Genomic DNA, 24241 nt, shown 5'->3' with positions numbered 1-24241 from the left:
AAAACCACAAGTTTGGGATCTAACAACAAGAGTGCCATTTTAAGTCCAGCATAAGTGGACACATAAGGACCACTGCGCTATATGACTGTAACATAATTACATGGAATAATGGAACACTTTAGGTGAAAACCAATAAGTCTACCATAACAGGTCTACCTAATGTAATCCCATTATAGCTCCATTATATCTGGGAGGGTGAGGAAAGTAGGGAAGTGTACATATATTTTTCATCAAGTCCTTCTGGGCATCACTACAAGAGGACATCAGGGAATAGGGCATCAACAGTGGGTGTGGTAAACATCCTTACTGTCTTTGCTTGGAAAAAAACACTCTGGTGCTGGGGATCGGAAGATTCATTTAAAATAAATGTTACAGTGCTGGAGAAACAGCAAAGTCATACACATTAATATCAGTGACGGTGCAGTGGATATCTGCAGCGACGGCTTCACTTCACAGTAGTTACTGCAGCAGTGAACATGGGTGTTGTTGTATGCGCGTCGTGTTGTTCTTGACCGTGAGGTTCATGCTGAGCTCTGCAATACAACTCCAGCTAAAACATGGTGTGAGCTGAATTCACAGAGGGAGTACAGAAGGAGACAAATGAGACAGAGACTGACCATAATAAGCTGACAAATAATTAAAAAAGAAAAGTGATAATTTTACATGAACAACTATTTTACAAAGAAGCTGCATGACTTAAAGAGGTATCCTTTTATTACTGATGATGACACTGCCGCACAATTAATAGCGATGCTACAGGGATTGTCCTAGACCATGAAACCATCTGCTTCCTACCTTCAGTAAGTCCCATATGGATGGTCCAGTAGTTCTGCAGACACTGCAGCTCCTTCTTCATGCCTCTCTTGCAGCGGCAGTCATACAGAGGGCTTACTTGCAGCACTTCCAAGGCGGCCTGGCACTCCCTGTTGCTATCCAGCATGGCTTCCTTCTCTTTGCCCACAAGGCACTGGCGCATCACCCGGTACCGAGAGCTGCAGTAAGAGTTCTGATTGCACATGTCATTTGCCTGGATGCAATCCACCACTTCTGGCTGAGCTCCATGCTCAGACCCAGTGCTTGGAGATCCTGGAGCACTGTTGGCTAAGGACGCAGATAAAGCTGAGGGGCCATCCAAAGAACTTGCTGCCTCATCTGGGTAGGGACAAGGAGATAGGTGTGGGGGTGACAAGAAAATGGGGGCTCAGACATTGCAAATAAATGTGTGCAGGACTTTGTGCTTGAATTTATCATAAATATTTAGTTTTGTTCATGCAACAAGTTGTATGTGGTCCCTTAAACAGGGCTGATGCATTATTATATGTACACACATGCCAAAGAGTCTTTTATCAAAGTTTATATTCTGCCTGGTTCACATTAAAACCTCTTGTCTTGTTATGACTCATTCACTTTAAACACGGTGTTTTGCATACCTGTATTGACATTGGTGCATCTGAGGCGCCAAAACAAATCTGACTGCACCTTTAATATTCTTGCAAAATCTTACCAAAGCAAAGCCTTGTTCATTGAAGAATATCTAATTATCTCATGTCAAGCGAGCACGTAATCAAGAACTGCACTTAATTTGCATCTAGGTGAGCAGAAAATGAGCACACGTTGAGTAAACACAGATCCAAAGGGAGAGTCAGGTGTTGCCGATTGACTGGAGTCAAGATTCAAACGCACCCTAAGACACGAACCAAAGCACACAGTTCTGGTGAAATGACAAGAGAGACCCCTTGTGGTGATCTGGTGCACTGAGCTCGGCGGAGAAGAGGGGATTTCAGCGACGGGTAAGAAAAGAGTTGCGTGAAGTTGAGTGTAAAAATGATTGTGTCAGTCAGATGATTTTAATTACGCGCCAGTGTGGAAAATATCGACAAAGACAACTGTGATGGTTAAGATGACTGTGATGACCATGATGACGAGAAAGATGATGATGGTGGATTTTGTCGTATTCCAGCAAGAAAACCCAAATGTGTAAATGAGAAATCACTCAGGAATCTGTTCTTCTGACTGATCTTTTTCTCTCTCTTTTTTTTTCCTCCAATGAGCTTTTTATGTCCACGGTGGAACCTGTTGATGTTTAATGGATCAAATACAGACGACTGAGTCGCACAGATCAAGTTCCGTCCGTAACTAAAAATCAAACATAATCTAATCAAACCGTCCGCCTTTAACGCGAACGCCCATCTGAATTGTACTGCACACAGTACAAAAGCAGAATAACCTTGCGCTCTCAGACAAACCCTGCATGAGAAAAGTGGTTGAATACATGAACATTTTCTTCTGTAACTATAACTACTGATGTAATAATGCACCTCTGTGACCTAAAAAATTCACAATCCGCGGTCAATTTGCACGTGTTATGTCCGTATGCCACTTCTTACCTAGGAGCAGAAATAAGATGCAGACGCACATCCACACAGTGAGAGACTTCATGCTGGACTCAGCGGCGGGAGAGATGAGTTGTGGTCCAATTAGACTAATATTTCCACCTTTTGAAAGGTTAATTCCCTTCTCCGGATCCTTGACCCAGGCGTAGTCTAACTGTTAAAAAAAAAAAATCAATATCCTCATCCAACTCCCAAATAAACACGCACCCTTTCAACCAAAAAAGAAAAATAATCCTCGACTCCCAATAAGATAATAATCCACAATTTTTTGGCAACAAAAGCCTAACCCCGACACAGAAAAATCCCCTGAAATGGATAAAAAGAAAAAAAAAGACCAAATGGCAATCAAGACACCAATCAGTCAGTCAATCCATGAAAGCAGTTTCTCGGGGTCCTTCTGCGCTGCGTACATACCGACAAACTACTGAGACTTGATCTCTCCGCATTATAAGGGACTCAGACTGCCTGCTCCAATTGATCCTTGGAGACAAATTTGTCCCTAAAACAGTCCTCAAACTGGCGTAAAATGATCTGCCAGTATCTCTGAAGAACTCATCTGAAAGTGCTACTAAACGCTGACAGGAATCTTTTCTTTTTTCTTCCTCACCACTGGCTCTGTCAAAAAGCTTTGCGCTCCTCTGGAGGGAGTGAACGCTCCTTTTTCACTGACTGCATGCGTGTCGAGGCATCACAGCAGTTTATAAAGAGGGGCTTCTGCGTGTCGACAGAGGGCGCTGCAGACGGACGCTCTCATTGGAAAGCGTGGCACACAGAAGCCCAATAATAAATGTTACCCCCACAGAACAATCGCCACAGCATTCTTGTAATTTTCCTGCTGGGAGAAGATGCACCTGTGGTCTTCAGCATGTGAAACTACAGTGACCCCACCTGGCCTGTGTGGCCTGTTTATTATATTTCCTGTGGTACTGCTAAAGGATGTTGTGTGAAAGGCTATGCATCCTTCTTATTGGTATTCTTTTCTTAAGAGAGTTTTTGCAGCTCTGTTTAGTATTCATCTGTAGAAGAGAGGACGCTACAACTGCATCATATCAAGGAGGGAATTCTGAAGAGATAATAAGTGTATTGGCAACTTGCACTCATAGCAGGACTGTCCAGTCAGCTAACACATAGTGAATCTTTTATTCAGGAATTCTGCAAGGTCACTCGGCCAATTCGTTTCTGGCTGACATCAGGGGTTCATTCCCACAACCCACAGAATTCTGCAAATGATTCTTAAGGATAGGGTTCAAAGGTGGACTCGGCAATGGTGATGGAAATGTCACCATTTATTTCAACAATAAACCAACACTTCACAAAACATATGTGGTTCCTCTGATTGAAAGAAAGATATTTACAAAAAAAAAATGAACACAATGTCTCATATTATATTCACACTCAAAGGAAATAGCAAAGCCCACAAACCGCAGAATCTGCCATTTTTCAAAGTGGCTTCACATTAAACAAAATGACTATGTTGTGCATCGCTGCTTAAATGGTGTCTAGAATGTCATAAATCTCTACAAATCTTGAAAACAAAGTCTCTATTTAGCGGTCGTGACAGTGACAAATGGCAGGGCCACTGGCTTGTAATGATGTTTGACTGTCAGTCCAGGCTTTCATCCAACAGGGAAAAGAGCTTGCTATTATAATGGCAACATCAGCCCCATTCTGCCCATATTGGCCCAGCCTTATTCTCCACTCTCGAGTTTGAAGTTGCTGTCATTATGACGACAGTGTAAAGCATCATCGTGCATCTGTCCTGAATTAGCGCTGCACTGACTGGTATTCCTCTCATGCACATTTCAGTGAAACCATTTGCTTTTCAAGCGTTTCCTCCAAACACCAGACAATTTTATTCTTTTATTTGAGCAGAGAACAGAGAGTTGTTCAAATATTTTCTCACTGAAGATCAGTTGCATAAACTGTATAAAGTTTACAGTTGCTTGAGCAGTAGACTCCGAAGCAAGGCGACATTTCTAATAACACAAAAAGGCATGAAATCAAGGGAGAGACATTAGCTGCATACACAGTGAATGAAACAGCTACAGCTACATTTGCATTGCGAATTCTTATTGAGGCATCACATTATGTCTGTCAAAGATAGTGTGCAATATGGATAAGCCTTCGCCTCATTTTTTTCTTTTTTTTTTTCTTGTCAGGTCCGGGCCTGGATTTTATTCTTGATGACACTGCAGGATTCACCCCCCTCTGTGCTTATTTAATTGCTCCATTCTGACTTCATAAAGCATCTGCAGTTTTTTCACGTGTAGAATTAGCCCACAGAGAAACACGCTCACACACACACTTGCATGGTACCACATCTGTACACTCTTTCATAAATAAGCATATATTTATGTGCACAGTGGAAAGAGCATGCAGGGAGATGCACGTAATCCATATGTCAGATAAGTGTGCTCCCACAAGATTGCTCGAGACCGTGAAGATAGGGAATGACAAATCTGGATATGGAAGACACTGTTCTCACTGCTGAGGGAAATCACTCACCGCCTTTCAGAAGTGTGTCTAATATGGTGAATATAGATGGTATCATCGTGAGTTCATGGGATATGAAATGATGATACATATAACAGTCATATTTAAGACTCCGCGCAATAACTTGTGCTTAGTGAGACAGAAGGACGTTTGAGATGCTTACTATAAAATAAGAAGGCCCACACTGTCATTTTGAAAGACTGGCATATAAATGTGCATGTGATTTTATTTATTTCAGTGTGTGCATGTTTCAGCGATGACTGTGGCCAGTGTGTTTGACCGTCATTTAAATTCCACATCCTACAAATTTAACCGGTAATGTGTTAACTATCTAGAATAACACCTTGACTGAGCCATCGATCCTCATCATCTGATGATTCGTTAAATTTGGGCAACGCTGATAACATAAAGTGTAGCATGAGATCTATTTGAGGGAAAAGGTTACTGTATTTTTTCTGCCGGTCAAGCCCATTGGAGAGAGCACTAATGAACCCGAGAATACATTATATGCACACACACACATGCAGACACACATGCAAGCACTCACAGAGGTTAAGCACGACTGATTAGATTAGGAATTATGGGCTAATTAATGTGTATCTTGGGAGACCTGTACAGCATGCTTATTAGAAAACACAGCCGGAGTTGAGCGGAGAACATGACAAGAACATAAGTGTTCATAATCCCCAGCATTAAAGTCACTTAAACAATAGATTATAGCTCTGCTCCTTCCTATTTTATTCACATCAGTGTTATACGAAGCTGAAAGTCAAACCCCTGTCTGATAAGGTCGGTGAAATACCTTTAAAATATTCCCACTAAAATTCTTGACTAAAAGTCAATATTGAAATATTAAATAAGGAAAAAAAATATTTGAGTGACAATATATATGAAACCTCTCAGCTTCCACACAGTGCCCAAAGTCAGTTCAAATCAGTCCTTTGAAATCAATGAGAGAAAGAAAATAGCCAGTCAATAAGTCGATTGTGGAGATGGTGGAGTGACAAATGCAGCTTTAGGCTACTTCACATAATATGCAGGGCCTGTGTGTTATAATCTTCTCTTTTCTGTTCAGCTCACAGTCTGCTGCAGTGAAACAACAAGCGGCCGTTGTTCACACATATGGTCCCAAATGTCAGTGTTTGTGTATATGACAACTTTGTTTTGGGTTGTTTTGAGCGGACAGAACAACGTTTCTGATGTGACCTCCGCTAGACTCTCTGGAGGCTATCGACCAGTTAGATCCATTTGTTTTCCAGGCATTTCAGACGTTGTCCATTTCTATCACATTACTGTGACATAAATTGAATTTTCTCTGATGCATTTTTATGTATCCTAAGTGCTGTTCTGTTCTCCCTGGGAGTATAGCGTTTCCAGTGGTGTGATGAGGCAAAAACACTTTGCGTTTTAACAGAAAAAAGGGAAACATATTTTATTTTAATGTGTGTACTGATTTTAATGCATTTTTCCTACTGAAAATATTAGTCCTTCCAAGTAAGTAGCCTTATTACGCATTTGGTGCCTAAAGGGGTTTTTAAAATTCTTACAAGATCACACAGAGGACAATCTTCATCTGTGTGCTGATACCATGCTGGGCTAGTTGCCTTGTTATTGTCCAAAAGACTGTCATCTTTCTTACTGTAACGGCAGCAAACTGAGGACATGCACCTATTCCTACCAAGCAAACACAAAGAAATAGCACGAGTCTGCAGTTTTCTCCCCCTGTTCCTTTCCTTCTGTCTTTTACAGTTCAAGAGTTTCACAGGCAACGGCATCAACGGAGATATTCTTTTCAGTGGATAAAGTGGCTGGTTGCTGGTTCAGTTTCAGCAATTTGCCACAGAGTTGCAAGCAGCGGCACATCTAGACCATCTTGTTAAACACGCCGTGGGTCCCAGCTGGGATATTGACAGGGACCTCAGCTCTGCCCAGCTCAGTGAAGGTCTTGGCATCCAGAACGAGCAGGAAACTACTTTTCTCCTGGATACAGATAGGGAGGAGATCAAATGCGTTATGTAAAAATAAGGTCACAGAACACCCTTCAAAACATAATGATAGTGAAAGTACCAACGGATTTACCTTCCCCGTGCACAGCAGAAATATATATATGGTGCTCAAGTTGCAGAGAAAGTCTGTTGTTATGTAACTGATTTTTCTTTACGAATCTCACACCGCAAAGATACCATATAACGTCAGCATCACTCAAAGTAAAGTTAATAATGGTTCAAGCTGCTTGTGGGAGAAAAATTCTCCACTGTAGATGGAAATGGCTGAGGCTAAAGTAAAACATAAAATGCGTGCATCCAAAATTCATTATATTACAGTAGATTATATATTAACTGAAGCCATATAATTCTGGTCTATACATGATTTGCCTTAATATGTTGATTTAGTTAAACAATACACGGTCGAGTAGGTTCAGTTTGGTCTGTTTTCTATTTGTTTTGTTGCATTTACAGTCTTGTTATTCTTGGCTGCATGTCTATTTGTGTCACGCATTGATGACTTTAGGTTGTTAGGCCTAGTGGGAGACAGATTGTGTGAGATAGGGATAACAGTCATGTCAACAGGGCATGAAGTTTGAACATCTAGATACCTGAAATTGGGAAAAACAAAGTAGAAAGTGAATCCGATCATGTAACTAAAATCCCCTCCCTGACACCCACATCGGCCAGCTGAGAGATAGAACCGCATAGTCATAATAGAAAGTGTAATGTTTGTGAATAAAACAGAAAATTACTCTCACTCAAAGGTGTCTGAGATAATAATTTTACGGCCTATCGGTGGTCCATCATGTCGTGCCCATTGTTCTACTAGTTGGCAGAAGTTTAATGGACAGATGAAGCTCTCCACTTTGAGAGCAGGTGGGCCTTCTGGTAATAGGATAGGTAATGATCAAATCATCTGAGAAAATTAAAACAGTCTGCTCTCATTACAGCTAAGCTGCAGAGCTGATCAGAAGTTGTCGCAGGAAAGTGTTTCACGTCTCGTTGTCAGTAATTTGCTTCAAGTCACTGAATGGTGGAGGGTTTCTGCGCTCCCTCAAATTTCAGATAAGAATGTTGAATTAGCTGCATCTTTAAATGTCAGCATCGCCACATGCCCTTGTACACATTCGCTGCAAAATTACCTCTCTGGGTGTGATGATGACTGACAAGACCACTCCATCATCTTCTTCAGTAGCTTTGGGCGACGCAACAAAGACAGGCTCAGACGGGTACAAGCCAGGATAACGCCACACCTAGTCAGGGAAAATCACACAAACATACCCTTCACTCTGAACTGTTTCATGTCAGAAAACCAACTCCCAACCCACTGCTGCCCTCTCAGTGATAGATAGAACAGCAGCAGAAATACACTATATTACCAAAAGTATTCGCTCACCTGCCTTTACTCATTCTATGAACTGAAGTGCCATCCCATTCCTAACTCATAGAATTCAATATGATGTCGGTCCACCTTTTGCAGCTATTACAGCTTCAACTCTTCTGGGAAGACTGTCCACAAGGTTGAGGAGAGTGTTTATAGGAATTTTTGACCATTCTTCCAAAAGCGCATTGGTGAGGTCACACACTGATGTTGGTCGAGAAGGCCTGGCTCTCAGTCTCCGCTCTAATTCATCCCAAAGGTGTTCTATCGGGTTCAGGTCAGGACTCTGTGCAGGCCAGTCAAGTTCATCCACACCAGACTCTGTCATCCACGTCTTTATGGACCTTGCTTTGTGCACTGGTGCACAGTCATGTTGGAAGAGGAAGGGGCCCGCTCCAAACTGTTCCCACAAGGTTGGGAGCATGGAATTGTCCAAAATGTTTTGGTATCCTGAAGCATTCAATGTTCCTTTCACTGGAACTAAGGGGCCAAGCCCAGCTCCTGAAAAACAACCCCATACCATAATTCCTCCTCCACCAAATTTCACAGTTGGCACAATGCAATCTGAAATGTACCGTTCTCCTGGCAACCTCCAAACCCAGACTCGTCCATCAGATTGCCAGATGGAAAAGCGTGATTCATCACTCCAGAGAACGCGTCTCCACTGCTCTAGAGGCCAGTGGCGGCGTGCTTTACACCATTGCATCCGACGCCTTGCATTGCACTTGGTGATGTGTGGCTTGGCTGCAGCTGCTCGGCCATGGAAACCCATTCCATGAAGCTCTCTGCGTACTGTACTTGGGCTAATCTGAAGGTCACATGAAGTTTGTAGCTCTGTAGCAATTGACTGTGCAGAAAGTCGGCGACCTCTTTGCACTATGCGCTTCAGCATCCGCTGACCCCTCTCCGTCACTTTACGTGGCCTACCACTTCGTGGCTGAGTTGCTGTTTTTCCCAAACGCTTCCATTTTGTTATAATAGAGCTGACAGTTGACTGTGGAATATTTAGGAGCGAGGAAATTTCACGACTGGATTTGTTGCACAAGTGGCATCCTATGACAGTTCCACGCTGGAATTCACTGAGCTCCTGAGAGCGGCCCATTCTTTCACACATGTCTTGTTTCACAGTCTGCATGCCTGAGTGCTTGAATTTATACACCTGGGGCCAGGCCAAGTGATTAGAACACCTGATTCTGATCATTTGAATGGGTGAGCGAATACTTTTGGTAATATAGTGTAACTTTGATGTGGTAATACCCGACCCAGGTAACAATGAGGTCTCTCTAAGCGCTCTCTGATTGATAGGGAACCTTAAGCTCCTTGGTGTGGACATCCATTTTGAGCAGGGAGTCGCCGAAGACGTGTCCAAAGCCACAGGAGTAGAAGTAGCGGTAAGGTCTGCCGTTGCACTTCTCATAATTGATCTGGGGGAACTCAAGGCCGCCGTACTGCAGCAGCTCATCACTGTGGAGCTCCTCGTGCGTCATGTAAACCTGTAGGTCGAAATTTTGCTGAAATCAGTGCAAGTTAAACATTTCAGTCAGAAGTTGATGCACACCAGTGGACTTGATTTACCTCACGGTGCATCTTTACATTGTTATGCTGTTAGCACAGGAAATCAATACTGCATTATTCTCTCTAACGGGTAAATGGATACCCGAACATTTCATAGTTCAATAATCAATTTCTTTTCATTTCATTATAAAATACATGTATGTACTTTTGATTGCAGCGACCAGCTTATATATTTCTGCCTGTTTTCAGTGACTGCAACAATTGCATTTCACCTATTACGTATAGCGCCATTCTCTCTGAGAACTGAGACTGAGGACAGAGTCACTTAGGTAGTCATGACAACTAAGACATCACCTTTTTTTTCAGATTTGTTCTGCCTTAAGAAAATGGTGGACACTGAGTGCGTGTGTGGGCCACGCATGAGCTGTTAAAAGACAATTGTTCAGCTGCATGGTGGACATAATTTTTATCTCATGAAATTACTGTCTTGCAGACGGTAACGTAACCATCCCATCATGCTGGGTAATAACACGGAGTGTGTGGGAGTGAACTGGCTGCATTGATTATAGGCCTGATTCCTTATCTGATCTCAGTTGAAACAGTAATGTACGGTAAAACATATGCCTTAATAAATGCATAACTGCACTCTGCATGCTGCGTAATCGTACCTCTCCAGGTTGTGTCTTTGTTGCTGTGGCTGTATAGTTATGCAGAGTGACAAGGTTTTGGTTCAAAGGAGTTTGTTCATCCACATTTAGAGGCAGGACGTATCTCCTTGGGAGGTTTCTGCACAATGAGTTGTAAAACTGCCAAAAGACATCAGACAGACATGAAAAACAGTAATTGTGGCTCCTTTGAATAAACAGCGCATTGCAACTTCAGGAACAAATATCAATCCCACACAGATGCAAAGCACTGACACAGTTTTAATGTTTTGATCAGCGTTTGTTTTGATTGAAGCAGTGCACTCTGTATTACTTCAATCACATATGAAATCACAGGGAATTCAGAAGTTCATCGCATCTGTAATGTGGTAAGTAAAATAAAAAATAAGACAATGTCAAATTTAACAATCTACGCCTCAGAGACCGACACGGATGGATGGATGGAGTAATACACTGTATGAAAAACACTTGTGTTGTGGCAAACTGATTGCATTCACCTTGTCTGTTTCCTCTCCAGATTCTCTTCTGAGGTTCTCCAGGGTGAAGTCCCCAATGACCTCACCATCGTCCCCACAGCACAAGTCCATCACCAAGAACCCATTGTCCTCAAAAGCATTGATCTGATGCAGCGTGAACATTGGTGCTGCTTTGTACTTGACTTCACTCTCCTGTCAGACCGGACATAATATACATAAAAACATTGTTGAACAAGCAAGATGAAGCTGCTGTCCTCTTCTTAACATTTGCCGACAAGGCTATTATTGTGTTGCACCTTAACATTTTGAAAGTTTGTTATTGCATGCTTAATGGATATGCTGTGTAATGAGATGAAAAAAATTGAGAACGGCAGTGTATGAAGAAAGGCTGCACCATTAGAGTGTGACTTCATCAAAATAAATAACTGTTCATCAGCTGTATGTTGCCTGCTTCACGTTTTGTTGTAGCTATGTACACGTGAAGTAAATTTATCTTTACAAACCTTGCCGGTGTGTCTGTCCACAAGGTGGAAGATGGTGCCATACTGAGGCTCCCAGGACATGATCTTGTGAAAGCTCTTTCCCATTATTCTGTACGCCATGATCATCATCACGTTCAGCTTGATGGGCTGCTCAATGAACACGATGTAGTTCTCCGACATGACTATAGAGGTAGGGCACACACAGGAGGAAAGGTATATGCAATCAAACACATATGTATTTTCAAGGTTGTATGTTATGGACTTACTGTGTGGATAGTGGACTTATGTTGGGATGGTGAATTTCATTGTGGTTACATATGGTGTGTCATTCATGTATGAAGTAGGAATTTCAGCCCATTATTGGAAGGGCCATGTGACGTGTCAACATATTTCTGTTGTGACTTCCAGTGTGTATCTCTGTAAGGCAGGGGTGAACCGTCAAGACATGCAAACCAAGCAATAGATGGCCCCCCCTTCTATCTAGATTTCATATTTTTGTTAGATTGGACAGGGGACAGGGGACGGTGCACATACTGTATGTCTTTGCCCAGGGCCCTCCAGAACCTAAGATCACCTCTAGGCAATTAGTGTGTGGCCATGCTGTCTAATTGGATTAGCAGTTGATGGTTTGCAAAATGCATAAATGGTGCTGTTTGACACTTCTTCACTTATCAGAAAGTCACATTCAGTTCTAACCTTTCTGTCAATTTGCAGATTTAATCTTTCTTGTCCTGGGACTGACACTGGCTTCAATTCCGGGGGAAAACACGAGACAGAAACATTGTTTTCTCACATAAACACATCAAACTGGCACTAAACATAACCCCCATGTACTGTAACTCTTCTGGGAAAATGTAATATGTGGTATGCCGTGAATAGTTGTACAATACTCCCCTGCTTCTTCTTGGTGCCAGTAAGTCTGGCAGGGCATGGGTGGTTCACTGGCAATAGAGACTGAGATATAATCACGGTATTGGTGCAGTGCAACTAAATAAATAGAGCTATATCTTTGTCAGATAAGGGAAAGAATGAATTCTGACAGGCACCGGTTTAGCGTTCAATCATCAGTGGCCTCTTCATTAACTGTTAGACTGTCAGCTAATTTCCATTCATAGTCTGTGAGAACATTATAACCTGAATTCTGTCTGCTGATACAGTAATTCTCTGCCGCAGTTTCCTCCACCTCCCCAACCTTTAAATAATGCGCTAAGCTTTTGATACTGTTGACTTCACTGAGATCCAGTGTTCATGTGTTTGTTTATTAGGGGGATTAGTTCTCCCAGCAGAAATCTAGTTCCTGGTGGGATTCTTTTGAGAACTCCCTCAAAGAGCAGAGCTGTTTCCACAAAACATAGCTGTCTACAAATGATCCTCAAAAGTTTGAGTGAATCATAGAAAAACAGTAGGCCTATACAAAAAATCTGGATAGCTTGCTGAGTGGCATTGTATATATTGAGTTATAGACAGAGTGAGATAGTGAGAAGATTAACAGAAAGACAAAGGAACTGTGATTGACAAGAAGAAGCAGGACAAGGCCAGAATTCAAACAGTAGTTAATGTTAGCACGAAAAGGGTTCCTGTGAGGCAGCTTCACCTGGTCAGTGCAGGCAATAGGTAAAATATCTCACTCCAAAATCTCTCATAGAATTTAATTTCACTTTGCCTTTGCCATGCAGACAACTGAAGGCGTTTTTATTTTGCTGTTGTGTGTACATCTCACCAAAGCTGTGATAATAGGAAGGTTTTCTGGGTTCGGCTGCAGGGATGGAGCAGATCACTTGGGCTCCAGTCAGGTCTGCTGAGTCCTGCGTCGCTGCATTCTCCTCAGGAGGAGGCACACGGATGATGTTGTAGAAAAAGCCTAGCAATTCCAGAAACACAACATGTTGCTAAAGCTGTGAGGATGTATAACACACAGTTTGTTGAAATGTGGATACAGTTGTGACAGATTTCAGGTCATCTCGTTCAGCAGTGCCAAAGTAGCTGAACGCACGCTCACCAGGTCTGGGTAATATTACAGAAAACTATAAGCTGATAATAATCTGGTTTGAGGTCAGTGAACATGCAGGCATTCATGAGGGAGAGGTAAGGTTACCATTTCTGCCATAGGAATTTCCCATATTGTACGTGGCTCCTTCACGGTCATAGTGTGGGTGAGCCGTGGCTGAGTTGACAGCGACAAACTTACTCCAGTCCACCTGATAATGAAATGAAAAACACATCATCCTCCTCATTGTCCTTCTCATAATTATTGCCTCCATCTTAGTAACTTAAATTCTTCTGATTATTCATCAACACTGAAAGGAGACTTAATATATAGAATCTGTAATATCTGCCTCACCTTCTCCTTTGTCTCCAGACTTTCTGGATCTATTCTCCTCATGTAGTTGGTCTCCGTACTGACGTAATAGTCTCCTTTGTACTTGACAAAGTTCACACCAGCATTATCTGTGGCCTCTGTTCACACATATGGATGTCAGGAACATATTAAATATAGCATTTTCAGAGAAACTCATCTCTCTCACAGATGTAACTGGAAACTTTTTCTTAAATCTGTTCCTTTCCCCTTAATATTTCAGAAGCTGTATGTCATGCTTCAGATTGATCTATATATACACAGCTACACGTACACACAGATATTGACTTGTCTTCCCTTTATCTCAATAAAAAATATGATAAAATGTAACAAAAGCTTTCATTAGTCTGCAAAAACATTTCACAATACACCACTTCAAGGACATGAGCACTGAAGAATATATAGTATATATACAGTTTATGTGTATGGTGCATATAAATATACTATTTCCTCTGTCTATTTGAGTTATGCCTAATATGGTAGAGCTACCTTGCTACTTATATGCATAAATAAATGGTTTAGTAATGCATTTAGGACATTATGCTGCACTGAAGTGAATTACACATACACACAGACACACATACCAGGGATCTGAAAGTATGAAAAGAATCGTGCAAAGATGTTCTTGCAGGGATCGGGCATGGCTAATGTCCCGAACTCTGAAACCACGATGCGGTTCTTCTCCGAGTTCTGGACATATGAGTCACTTCTGAGGAAGCGGCTGCTGTAGGTGACATTGCCCTCACAGATGTGAAAGCGGTGCATCAATGCCATGCCGTCAAACCAGTGGATGTATCTGAGAGAGAAAAAGACAATTCATTTCCCACCAGGGTGTTTGCGTAAGAAAAAAAAAAAATAGAGAGAGGCAAGGATGTGAGCTCTGTGGGACAATGGAGACTGAAAAATATTCATTATTTGAGGAATCAGTCTTTTGTTAATCAAACACTGAGAGGGGAAAACCCTCATTTCTCTCTACAAGGATGTGTTCAAACTATCATCCCAATAAAGCTGAGTGAGTTTATGCACTTCGTAAAATATTCTTTCATAGTATTCCTCAAATACCTGTCGTTTCCAAATTCAAATTTCCCAGGGCCATTTCTCAGGAAGCTCCCATTGATCCAGGTTGGAATAGTTCCCTTGATGGTGGTGGGGATGGGATCAGGGGTTTCTGCCACAGAACTTACCAGAGGCGCCAGGCTCTCCAGCCCACTGGCCTGTGGACACCTCTGCCTACTGGATACTGGGAGAGGAGAGGAGAGGAGAGGAGAGGAGAGGAGGTTACTGAAAGGTTGCGTTTTGACTGAAGTACTATCTTCAAAAATCTCTGAAGATGATACATGAGCAGCGCCTGAACAGCACTTGGCTTGTAACCTCACACTTTTCCAACCAACTTTCTCAGCCTTTCTCATCCTTTCTCATGCACACGCCACAACAATATGCATAATGATGTGTTGTGTAGGATTTACAGCTTTGGAACTTTGAACAAGTGAGAATGGGGAAGTGATATAAGAACAACTTGTGCAAAAAGCAGGTTTTATCATGCATGTGGCTGATTAGCATACAAGGTCTTGATGAACTTTATTTTTATGGAAGAGTTTATTAAAACCTCATTTTTCATTACAAACAGCAGCACATCTATCTTTCTGTTTCCATATGTTTTCATAAAAACAAACAAACTAATCGAACACGTTGCATGTAATTGAAAATGGTCTTGTGACACTTACAGCAACAGCTCTGTAGTAGGTGAGAGTTTCTACTGTAACAGCTCCTGCTAGTGTGAACTCATGACTCTCTGGGGTCATGCACTATAAATGACACCAGCACTGCTGCCTTATCTGTTTTTCAATAATCCATCCCTGTTCATTGCCTCATACCTCCGCACATAATGGAGACAGTAAAATATACATGAGAGTTACGTGATTAGCAAGAGCAAATCACAGAGGTTCAATACGGAACCACATGCTGAGCTCAGGTTTAAACATCAGAGCTTCTCTGACCGCGCGAACAGTTATTGCAACCAATCGGCAGAGAATAGAGTCTTGTTCAGTCCCATGACAAGTACAGCGGACAATAAAAACGAGAATGTGCAATAGAGAGATAACCACTATAGGCTGTAACGATCTCTTACAATGTTGACTTTGTGAGTTTTGAATGTGATTACTGCAGCTTTGCAAACGATGCCTGGGTGTGTGCTTTTTCTTCTGCCACATTCAAAATTGAGTCTCTTGATAACAAAGCAGCAACACTGCTGAGCCCAGAACAGTTGTGGATAATAGCTTCAGGTATACATATATATATAGATATATATTTCTAGATATATATACCTATGTATATTCATTCATTAATTTTCTGTAACCACTGTCATTGGGCGAGAGGCAGGGTACACCCTGGACAGGTCGGCAGTCTATTGCAGGGCTAACACAGAGAGATAGATAACCATTCACACTCACGCCTACGGCCAATTTAGAATCACCAATTAACCTAAGGAGCATGTATGTATATATATATATATATATACTACTGGATATATTTCTGGATAATCACAATTACCACAGTCATTAATTTGTAACAGCTGTTTCTTAATGAATTGTTTTCCTCGTGTTTTCCTTGTGGCACCAACACTATGTCAGCATACAAATAAACGACCTTGTTGGAATTCACTATCATAATCCTGCACATCATTTTATTTTCTGTTCTTTTCATTCTTGCTGCGTAGAAACCTGTCAGCTATTCTTTTAGTCACAGCTGAGAATGACTAAAAGCTTTTAATGAGACATTGTCCATATTCTTTCACTAGCTCTGATTTCAATGGGAGTCCTTGACGCACCAACAGTGGAGAATGCCAACTTATTTTAAGTGCAACAGATTGGCATTGTGACTGGCTGGATAAATGTAAAATGCATACCTTTAAAAAGGTCACACATTGCGCCTTATTACTTATATTTAAGATTTTGATTCCGTTAGATGTGCATTTTCAAAGGTAATAAAAATCAGGATTTGCAGGCTGATCAGGTTTACTCCTTATGCAGAAACAGCACGAGTGTGAAGTCACCAGTCACTTAAAACAAATTATGTATACCTTTTATTATACAATGAAAAGGAATACAAAGGAAAAGGTTCCCTTCTTTTATAGATTAGACCAGCTTCCTTCACAATTGTCTTTAGAAATAATTAAATCAATGACTTGGAAGTAAATATAATATTTGGCCTGGTCCTTTTTCATTCTTAAACTGATGTGCATATGTTGTCATCATATCCGAAAGATTGTTTCTACTCACAGCTCTCTGCCTGGGGCTCTACGGTCTTCGACATGGCTGGTCGTTCTGTGGTTGTAATCAGAGCAACACACAGGGTTTATATAAGCCCTGAGAAAAATAACCTTTGAACCACTGGATCCAAGTTACGGAAGAGATTTCAGGTACTCAGCAACAGTGCAATGTAGACTAAACTAATAAAGCGATCCTTTATTGACATAGTATATTTATTGATCTAGCTGCTTTTTAGTCACCCAAATGTCACCCAATATTGTCTAGACATGTGCAGTTTGCATGTGTTACAGCACATTCAGGTTTCATGTGCGTTTGTAATAAATCAAATTACACCAAATGTCCATAATAATTGTAAACGTTACAGCATGTAGGACTGTGTTGAACTGATTCATTAGCTTCAGCCCTGTGCAGCCCTGAAATACAAGTAGGGAGAACATAGAGTTGCTGTATAAATAAACAAAGATGATGAGGAAGTTTTTAACAAGCCTTAGTGTTTGTTAATTGCGTGTGGAATATTCTGTTCATGTGCCCAATTGTGATATGCATGCATTTTCAAGTTCCATGATATTACATTCTAGCTAAGTAACACTGCAAAGAAAAAAGAAAAAAGAAAAGAAACAGTTCCAACACCAAATTACTGTGAATAACATTGCAGATATGCGTGTACAAGTTTAAGACTTGTTTTAATCCAGACATAATTATGGATTGTAAAAAAAAATGTTGTAAAAATGACTACGTGACACAAAGAGAAGCCAAAAAAAAAAAAAAAAAAAAAAAGATGTGGGTTTCTAAACTTCAAGTGTTCTATAAATGTACAATTAGATAACAGTAAGCAGTTTTATATGTATGTGGTAAGAGCCTTTTCCCCTAGGCCCACTATTCCCATGCTACTTTCTCTCTCTCACTGAACAAGTATGTACAAGACCTGTAAGAGGGCCAGTTGGGTCATGATGTACTCATGAGATTTAATCAAATTTGTAGTTCCCAACCTGGGAATTTTAAGGCATGGGGATTCAAACGCAAGAAGCAAAGACATCAAAATGAACTGCGCTGCCAAGAATCGAAAAGTGAAAGTAAGGAAGGCCTTCTGTTAACATCAGTACGAACAATAAAAGCAAATCAGAGGCAGACAGTCGATGGATTTATTTCAACCCTCTGGCTCAGAAAACACTGCCTGTGGCAAATGAGGCAACCACTGGAAAATACTGCTGTATATTTTTGAAGGCAAGAGACTTAACAGTATGGACATTAGCGGGCTCAGAGTGGGATAAACATTAGACTATTGAAACAGGAGGTATGCACGGGAAATTAGTTTAAAACCACACAGCTGGCTGCAACTGCTAACGCAACCCTGTCACAATAATATTTATACATGATTACAAAATCGTTCTCCCTTGCTCCACATGGAAAATGACCAGTTAAGTGTTTACTGCCCCAGCGGGATATAAACCAACCATAAACCTCACACATGGTGTCATTCTGAGTTTAGCTGTTTTTCTGATCGGGACGACAGTCTGAAGTTACCTGCTACAAAACCCCAGGGGAGAAGATCGGGTGTTCTGCTTTGCTCAGCCATGAAACTGGCAAGCCTCATTCCAGGACGTGTCAGACTGCCTAGGACTGCATATACACATATCTCAGTGGTAAGAAGAAGATGTGGGAGATCAGAGGGTTTTAACTCAATGTGAAGTTTTGGCAGTATTTCAGATCAGGTTAATATATTTTGTTACAAAACCTACATTAACTATCATTTACATAATATTTACATAAAATTTTTTCGTATTCAGAATAGTTATATCAGTTCAGTGCACACCTCACTTAATTATCTTCTGTCATCAGGCCATTATCAAATTAATGAATACAAGATGTTTAATTGGAAAATGGGGAAAGGGAGGCACCTAGTCTGGACACTGGACTATAATAGGTTTAACTATGTTTTATAGATTTGAGGAGCAATTTTAATTAGATTTCAATTACTTGCACATCACAGCTGTAGAGAAGCTCATGCGTGCGTGCACTCTCACAGAGCCACACTTAAACACGTACGCCGAGATAGAGTCTGGGGATGTCTGAGCCGCTTTTGTTGCTGTGGTTGCCTTTCAAGTGTTTTTCATCCCATCGAGAATTTGCTTCACTCTGTAAACGGTAAATGGGCAAATGGGATCAAACTTTAATACAAAACTTTAAAAGCAAAGCTGTTCTGTAGATTCAGCTGTTATGACTTATATCTTCATGGTGGAGGCATTCTCTGTGGAGTGTGAAGGTCTCTTGCTATCATTTTCAGTGTCAGAGTTTTGTCTGATCTCCTTTTCAGAGGCAGCAGTCCAGTTAAATTGAGGATTGATTTTCTAAATGACTTCCTCTGCGAAGCTTGCATGTTGTTCGTTAAAGCAAATACGACCAAATGCGGCACGAATGGGCCTTTTTGCTCCTTTGCAGGAAAATGCAACACAGTTTGGTGGCTAAACAGATAAATTGTCCCATCTAGTGGTGAACTGAGAAAGTAAATGATTCATGACCAAAAAGTCTAGTCTGAGAAATGGAGGAGTCTGATGTTTTTATTTTCCATCTGAAATACGTTTGAGGGCAGCAAAACATTTAGCGCTGCAGAAAACTCAGGAATATTTTGAAGATCATCACATGAACTGCATTTTGTGTTCAAATTCAAAGTGTACCTGTCCAGGGTGTACCCCGCCTCTCGCCTGATGACAGCTGGGATAGGCTCCAGCCCCCCCGCGACCCCCCAGAGGACAAGCGGTTACAGAAAATGAATGAATGAATGTGGAAAGTGTTTCTCACCACCTTGCCTTCTGACTCTACCTGTTTACTGCACAGTAACACCCAAACTTTACTGTGCTCTGTAATATTACCCAAGCAGCCAGTGACAGATTTACAGTGTCTCCATGCTGAGTCACCTCAGGCTTGTACACTCTGACACTTTCATACCTCAGGAGTTGTGTCTGTGTCCTCCAAGTCTCATAATTTATTCAAGTTCATTTCATTCAAGTCATTATAACAACCTCATGACACACAGCGTCGGTGTTTTAGGACTGCGTTTGACTTTACATCAGCAAATATACTGCGTAAAACAAATGAAATATGCTGAGTGCCACGTCTGATCATACGTCTCAGAAATATTTCACGTTCCTGACGCTGCAGAATTTCACTGCAGAACTGGGCACTTTGTAAGATGTCAAGAGGATTGTAAGTAGCTATCAATATTTTCAGCATCATTGACACCATCTGTTCATCATTGTTGTTTATCACAGTAACACCTCTTCATTAGGTTTTTGTTTTATATTTTAGAGTAAACAGGACAGTTAATCCAGATGTTGGCTTCCCGTGCTCTTACGCAAGCATTTAATTCCATGTTTCAGGGAAAATGGCTCTATTGTGGAAAAAAGTTAAGTTGTGATTTAATGCACAATTTGATGTGGAGGGTGTCGGGAATGTCCCTTCAGCTTTTACTAACATACACACTACACACTACATGCATGTATACATGTGAATGCTTTTAAACATGCATGGTTACTGAACATTGTGTTCTCATCATCCATGAAGGTCATGGGAAATGTTCCAGAAAATACACCTGTGTGAACCTTCAGCTACCTGGATGCATTGACCCCGTTTGCCATTGGTCCATCTTCATCCTCTGGAGGCCATGACGAACCAATAGGAGACTGTTTTGTAGCTCTCAGAGCGGGTGTTGCCTGTGGTAGAAAGTTTAAAAGAGTGTGTGTCCCGCTGTCCCTCAGCAGAAGCATCAATCAACATGATCCCCATTGTGCTGGCCTCAGTGCTCATCGCTAGCGGTAAGAACATCTGGCATTTTCTAAATCTGTGTGTAATTGTTTCTGTGCATTTGCAAGATTGTGCGAGCGAGTTTGCCTGTTTGCTTATTACCACACAGGGAGCCAGCCCTCTGCAAATCTTCTGCAAAAAGAAAAATGGTGCAGTTTGTTTCTGATGTGTAAATCCAAAATCCTTTTTGTCATGTCCATCACACTATCTTCGGTCTCCTCCTCTGTCAGCCCTCGGGTGCGGCACCCCACCTATTGAGCCCCTGACTACCCGCGTGGTCAACGGAGAAGATGCCAAGCCCCACAGCTGGCCCTGGCAGGTACGCTAATACTTACACATCTGTCTGTGTTTTTATTTTCACCAGCATCTGGCTATTAGATGTCAAACTCAATGCTTGGTGAAAATCTTGCATTTAAAGAGCTGCTTTTGAATCGAATCAGTAAATTATGCCAACCACCTTTACATCCACAATCTGCTACTTATGGTATCCTTTATGTTGCCGCGTTTTGTCCCCAGATCTCTCTGCAGTACGAGAGGGACGGTGTGTGGAGGCACACTTGTGGAGGATCTCTGATTGCTGCCAACTGGGTCATGACTGCGGCTCACTGCATCAAGTACGAGGAGCAAAACTATATAAAGACACAAACACAGCAACACGGCTGCCACTACACACACATCTACAAATGCTCAAAGGGCTCTTGTTAACACTACTTTTCTTATTATACATCAAACTACATGTCTAATTCTAGCCTGAAACTTTCTCCCAGAAATAAAAAATGGGCAAGTCCCAAACTTCAAAGGTTTAAGAGATCATCCAGACCACTGCGCAGTTTAAATCCTCTGCCGGCGCAGTTAATTATCAATTCAAACACCTCAAATCATTCAACTGTGCAACTAAATCTTCTGTCAAGTTGCTTTGGGCCTCATCAGTCTGTTCTCTCCCACAGCACCGACTTGTCCTACAGGGTGTTTGTGGGCAAACACAACCTGGTTGAGACAGAGATTGGCTCCAAGGCTATCCTGCCCGAGACGATTATTGTCCATGAGAAATGGAACCCTATCTTCGTGGCCTTCGGGTAACGCAACCAATGTGTTTCCTATATATCATGATTTTGTACATTATATGTCAACGTGACTAAGTATACTAACGCTCATATTCCATGCATTAACTTTAGTTTAACTCATACCTGTGACAGAAATCTTCCATCATTCAAGTCTATAATAAAAATAATAATAACTTTTTTAAGCATGCTACTACTATGTTGGTCACCTTCAAATATGCAGCTATACTTTTTCCACTGTGGAATTTAAAGAGATGAGATTAAACATTCAATAGATTAATTACTTGCACACAGAAGGAATGAAATACAGATTGCACTAATTTATTCATTATCTCGCCTCGCTCTCTCTCGCTCTCCTTTCTGGTTTTGGAGGACGATTTTAAATTGCCTGTCAGTGTGACCACCTTCCTCAGTCTCTCTCTTTCTGTCTTTCTTGAAGTAACGACATTGCCCTGATTAAGCTGTCAGAGCCTGTGACTTTGAGCGACCAGGTGCAGTTGGCATGTATCCCTCGTGCTGGCACTGTGCTGAGCAACCTCTACCCGTGCTACATCACTGGATGGGGCAGGCTGTACAGTAAGTCCCTCAAACCTGTGTTTAGGCAATTTGTTGGTGTTTATTATGAGCTTTGCGCCTCTGAAATGTCTTCATGCTACTGTCCTTCAGGGTGTTCAACTGGTGTGCACACATGATGTCTGGATTTATAACCATGTATAAGATTTAACTGAAACGTTTTTTTTCCTTTTTTGGGGGGTAGGGGGATTATTCCTAAATTGAAAATTTGGGTCAGACTGTGAATTTACCGCTTGGGGAAATGCCGTAAAGCAGCTTTGACAGCCTCCTAGTGTATGTGGATGACGGTAATAGACTCTGCCTGTGTGTTTTAGCCGGCGGCCCCATTGCTGATAAGCTGCAGCAGGCTTTGATGCCTGTGGCCGACCATGCCACCTGCTCCCAGCCTGACTGGTGGGGCATTGCTGTCAGGACCTCTATGGTGTGTGCAGGCGGAGATGGGATTGTGGCTGGATGCAACGTAAGTTTGTACTCTACTCTACATCATACTATTGTCAATTATGTGTTTTGTAAGCTTGTTTTCCTAAAAGACTATTACGCTTGAATTTTATGCAAGAAGCTTTTGGACCACATTATGCCACTGCAATGATTGTGTTCAAATAAAAATATATTCATGTAATCAAAGTGTTTTTTTTTTTTTAAATCAAACCCATGTGTTGTCTAGCTGCCAAGAAACATGCAAAAGGTGTTTCTTGTGTCCCCATTATAGTCAATGAAACAATTTTCATACTTTCTTCCTGGCCAGTATGCCAGTATCTCCGTATGAGTAAAACATAACTCATCTTCTTCCTCCTCTCTTGTTTTATTTTTTCCAGGGTGACTCTGGTGGCCCTTTGAACTGTAAGAACACTGAAGGTGTTTGGGAGGTGCACGGCATTGCCAGCTTTGTCTCTGGCCTTGGCTGCAACTATGAGAAGAAACCCACTGTCTTCACCAGAGTCTCTGCTTTCAATGACTGGATCGACATGGTAAAAGAAACACACACTCATCTGTAAAAAAAAACAAAACATCTTCCATCTTCCTCAATGTTCGTTTCTTGTTTGATTTTCAAGTCTTGATTGATTGATCCTCTTCTCTTCTTTGCAGACTATGACGAACAACTAGAAGATCTCATAACATCTCAATAAACAGACCCAGTAAATTTGTCTTGTGTGTGACGTGTGTGTGTTTCAGTATCCACCCAGTTCTAGAAAACTCTATTCTAACAAACTTAAATCTAAATTAAAAATAATAAATCGTGTCCTCAGAGGTTTGCCAGAAATTGAAACAATGTCAACAACTCTCCAGCAGGTGTCCTCAAACCCTCGTGGTAGGGAACTGTACAGAAGAACCAATGTTTCTGTCTGTCTAGCATCAATGATCATATGTGCTGTTTGCTCATAAATTTTCCAAATGTATGTTAAATAATACCAAGTTGCACACTGGACAATAAGAATGAAGGACCCGTGCAATAAAAAAATGTGAATCTAATAACCGTGCATGGAACTGACCTGGTCAGTCTCTGTGTCCTCTCAAGGAGAGCTTTATGAAAACCCTAATACTTCCCTTGGGAGTATATTTGCTCATTATATCTGTTCCCTGAAAAAGACAACGTTGAGATTAACATTTCTGTCAGCTTTTTATTTTTTTTATTTTTCCCACACTGTGATAAGATGAGGATGAAAGAGTAAAGGGGGAAAAATAGGAAGGAAATCAAATTGCCTCTCGCTACTTTCTTTTCCATCTCACTCTTTCTCCTTTCTCTCCGTCACATTTGCAAGACACACACAGTGATGAGTTTTGACAGGG

General features: G+C 41.4%; 3 protein-coding genes across 3 annotated transcripts in view; 1 reads left to right on the top strand and 2 right to left on the bottom strand.

The window, feature by feature from the left end:
* The window catches only part of LOC311493088 (GDNF family receptor alpha-2-like), a 51565-nt gene extending 47392 nt beyond the window's left edge, over positions 1 to 4173 (bottom strand). Inside the window, exons 1-2 of the mRNA XM_084551627.1 lie at positions 2388 to 4173; positions 796 to 1152 (exon numbers count right to left, since the gene is read on the bottom strand). Coding sequence (XP_084407753.1) covers positions 796 to 1152; positions 2388 to 2439 — 409 coding nt within the window. The 5' untranslated portion in view covers positions 2440 to 4173. The remainder of the gene's footprint in view (positions 1 to 795; positions 1153 to 2387) is intronic.
* Positions 4174 to 6749: 2576 nt separating this feature from the next.
* bco2l (beta-carotene 15, 15-dioxygenase 2, like) lies at positions 6750 to 17069 on the bottom strand (the record flags this gene model as incomplete). The annotated part of the gene is made up of 12 exons (XM_084552035.1): positions 17028 to 17069; positions 14812 to 14989; positions 14334 to 14545; positions 13735 to 13850; positions 13489 to 13591; positions 13114 to 13254; positions 11415 to 11575; positions 10933 to 11103; positions 10439 to 10576; positions 9566 to 9748; positions 8017 to 8127; positions 6750 to 6866 (listed from the first exon to the last, which is right to left on the bottom strand). Exons 1-12 carry the CDS (start codon positions 17059 to 17061, stop codon positions 6750 to 6752), a joined length of 1665 nt encoding a protein of 554 aa, XP_084408161.1. The 5' UTR covers positions 17062 to 17069.
* A 3706-nt stretch (positions 17070 to 20775) lies between these two features.
* ela3l (elastase 3 like) lies at positions 20776 to 23654 on the top strand. The gene is made up of 7 exons (XM_084552394.1): positions 20776 to 20830; positions 21050 to 21138; positions 21336 to 21433; positions 21767 to 21895; positions 22320 to 22456; positions 22768 to 22913; positions 23269 to 23654. Exons 1-7 carry the CDS (start codon positions 20791 to 20793, stop codon positions 23446 to 23448), a joined length of 819 nt encoding a protein of 272 aa, XP_084408520.1. The 5' UTR covers positions 20776 to 20790; the 3' UTR covers positions 23449 to 23654.
* The last annotated feature ends 587 nt before the right edge of the window (positions 23655 to 24241 follow it).

Source organism: Chelon labrosus, assembly GCF_963514085.1.
Source record: "Chelon labrosus genome assembly, chromosome: 9".
Taxonomy (NCBI): domain Eukaryota; kingdom Metazoa; phylum Chordata; class Actinopteri; order Mugiliformes; family Mugilidae; genus Chelon; species Chelon labrosus.
Note: the sequence above shows the minus strand (reverse complement) of the source record. Positions and strands in the feature narration are given on the sequence as shown.

Coding starts and splice junctions, on each gene's coding strand:
- ela3l (XM_084552394.1), top strand. CDS start 20,791: ATGATCCCCATTGTGCTGGCCTCAGTGCTCATCGCTAGCG. Junction 20,831..21,049: donor CTCAGTGCTCATCGCTAGCG/GTAAGAACATCT, acceptor CTCCTCTGTCAG/CCCTCGGGTGCGGCACCCCA. Junction 22,914..23,268: donor GGATTGTGGCTGGATGCAAC/GTAAGTTTGTAC, acceptor TATTTTTTCCAG/GGTGACTCTGGTGGCCCTTT.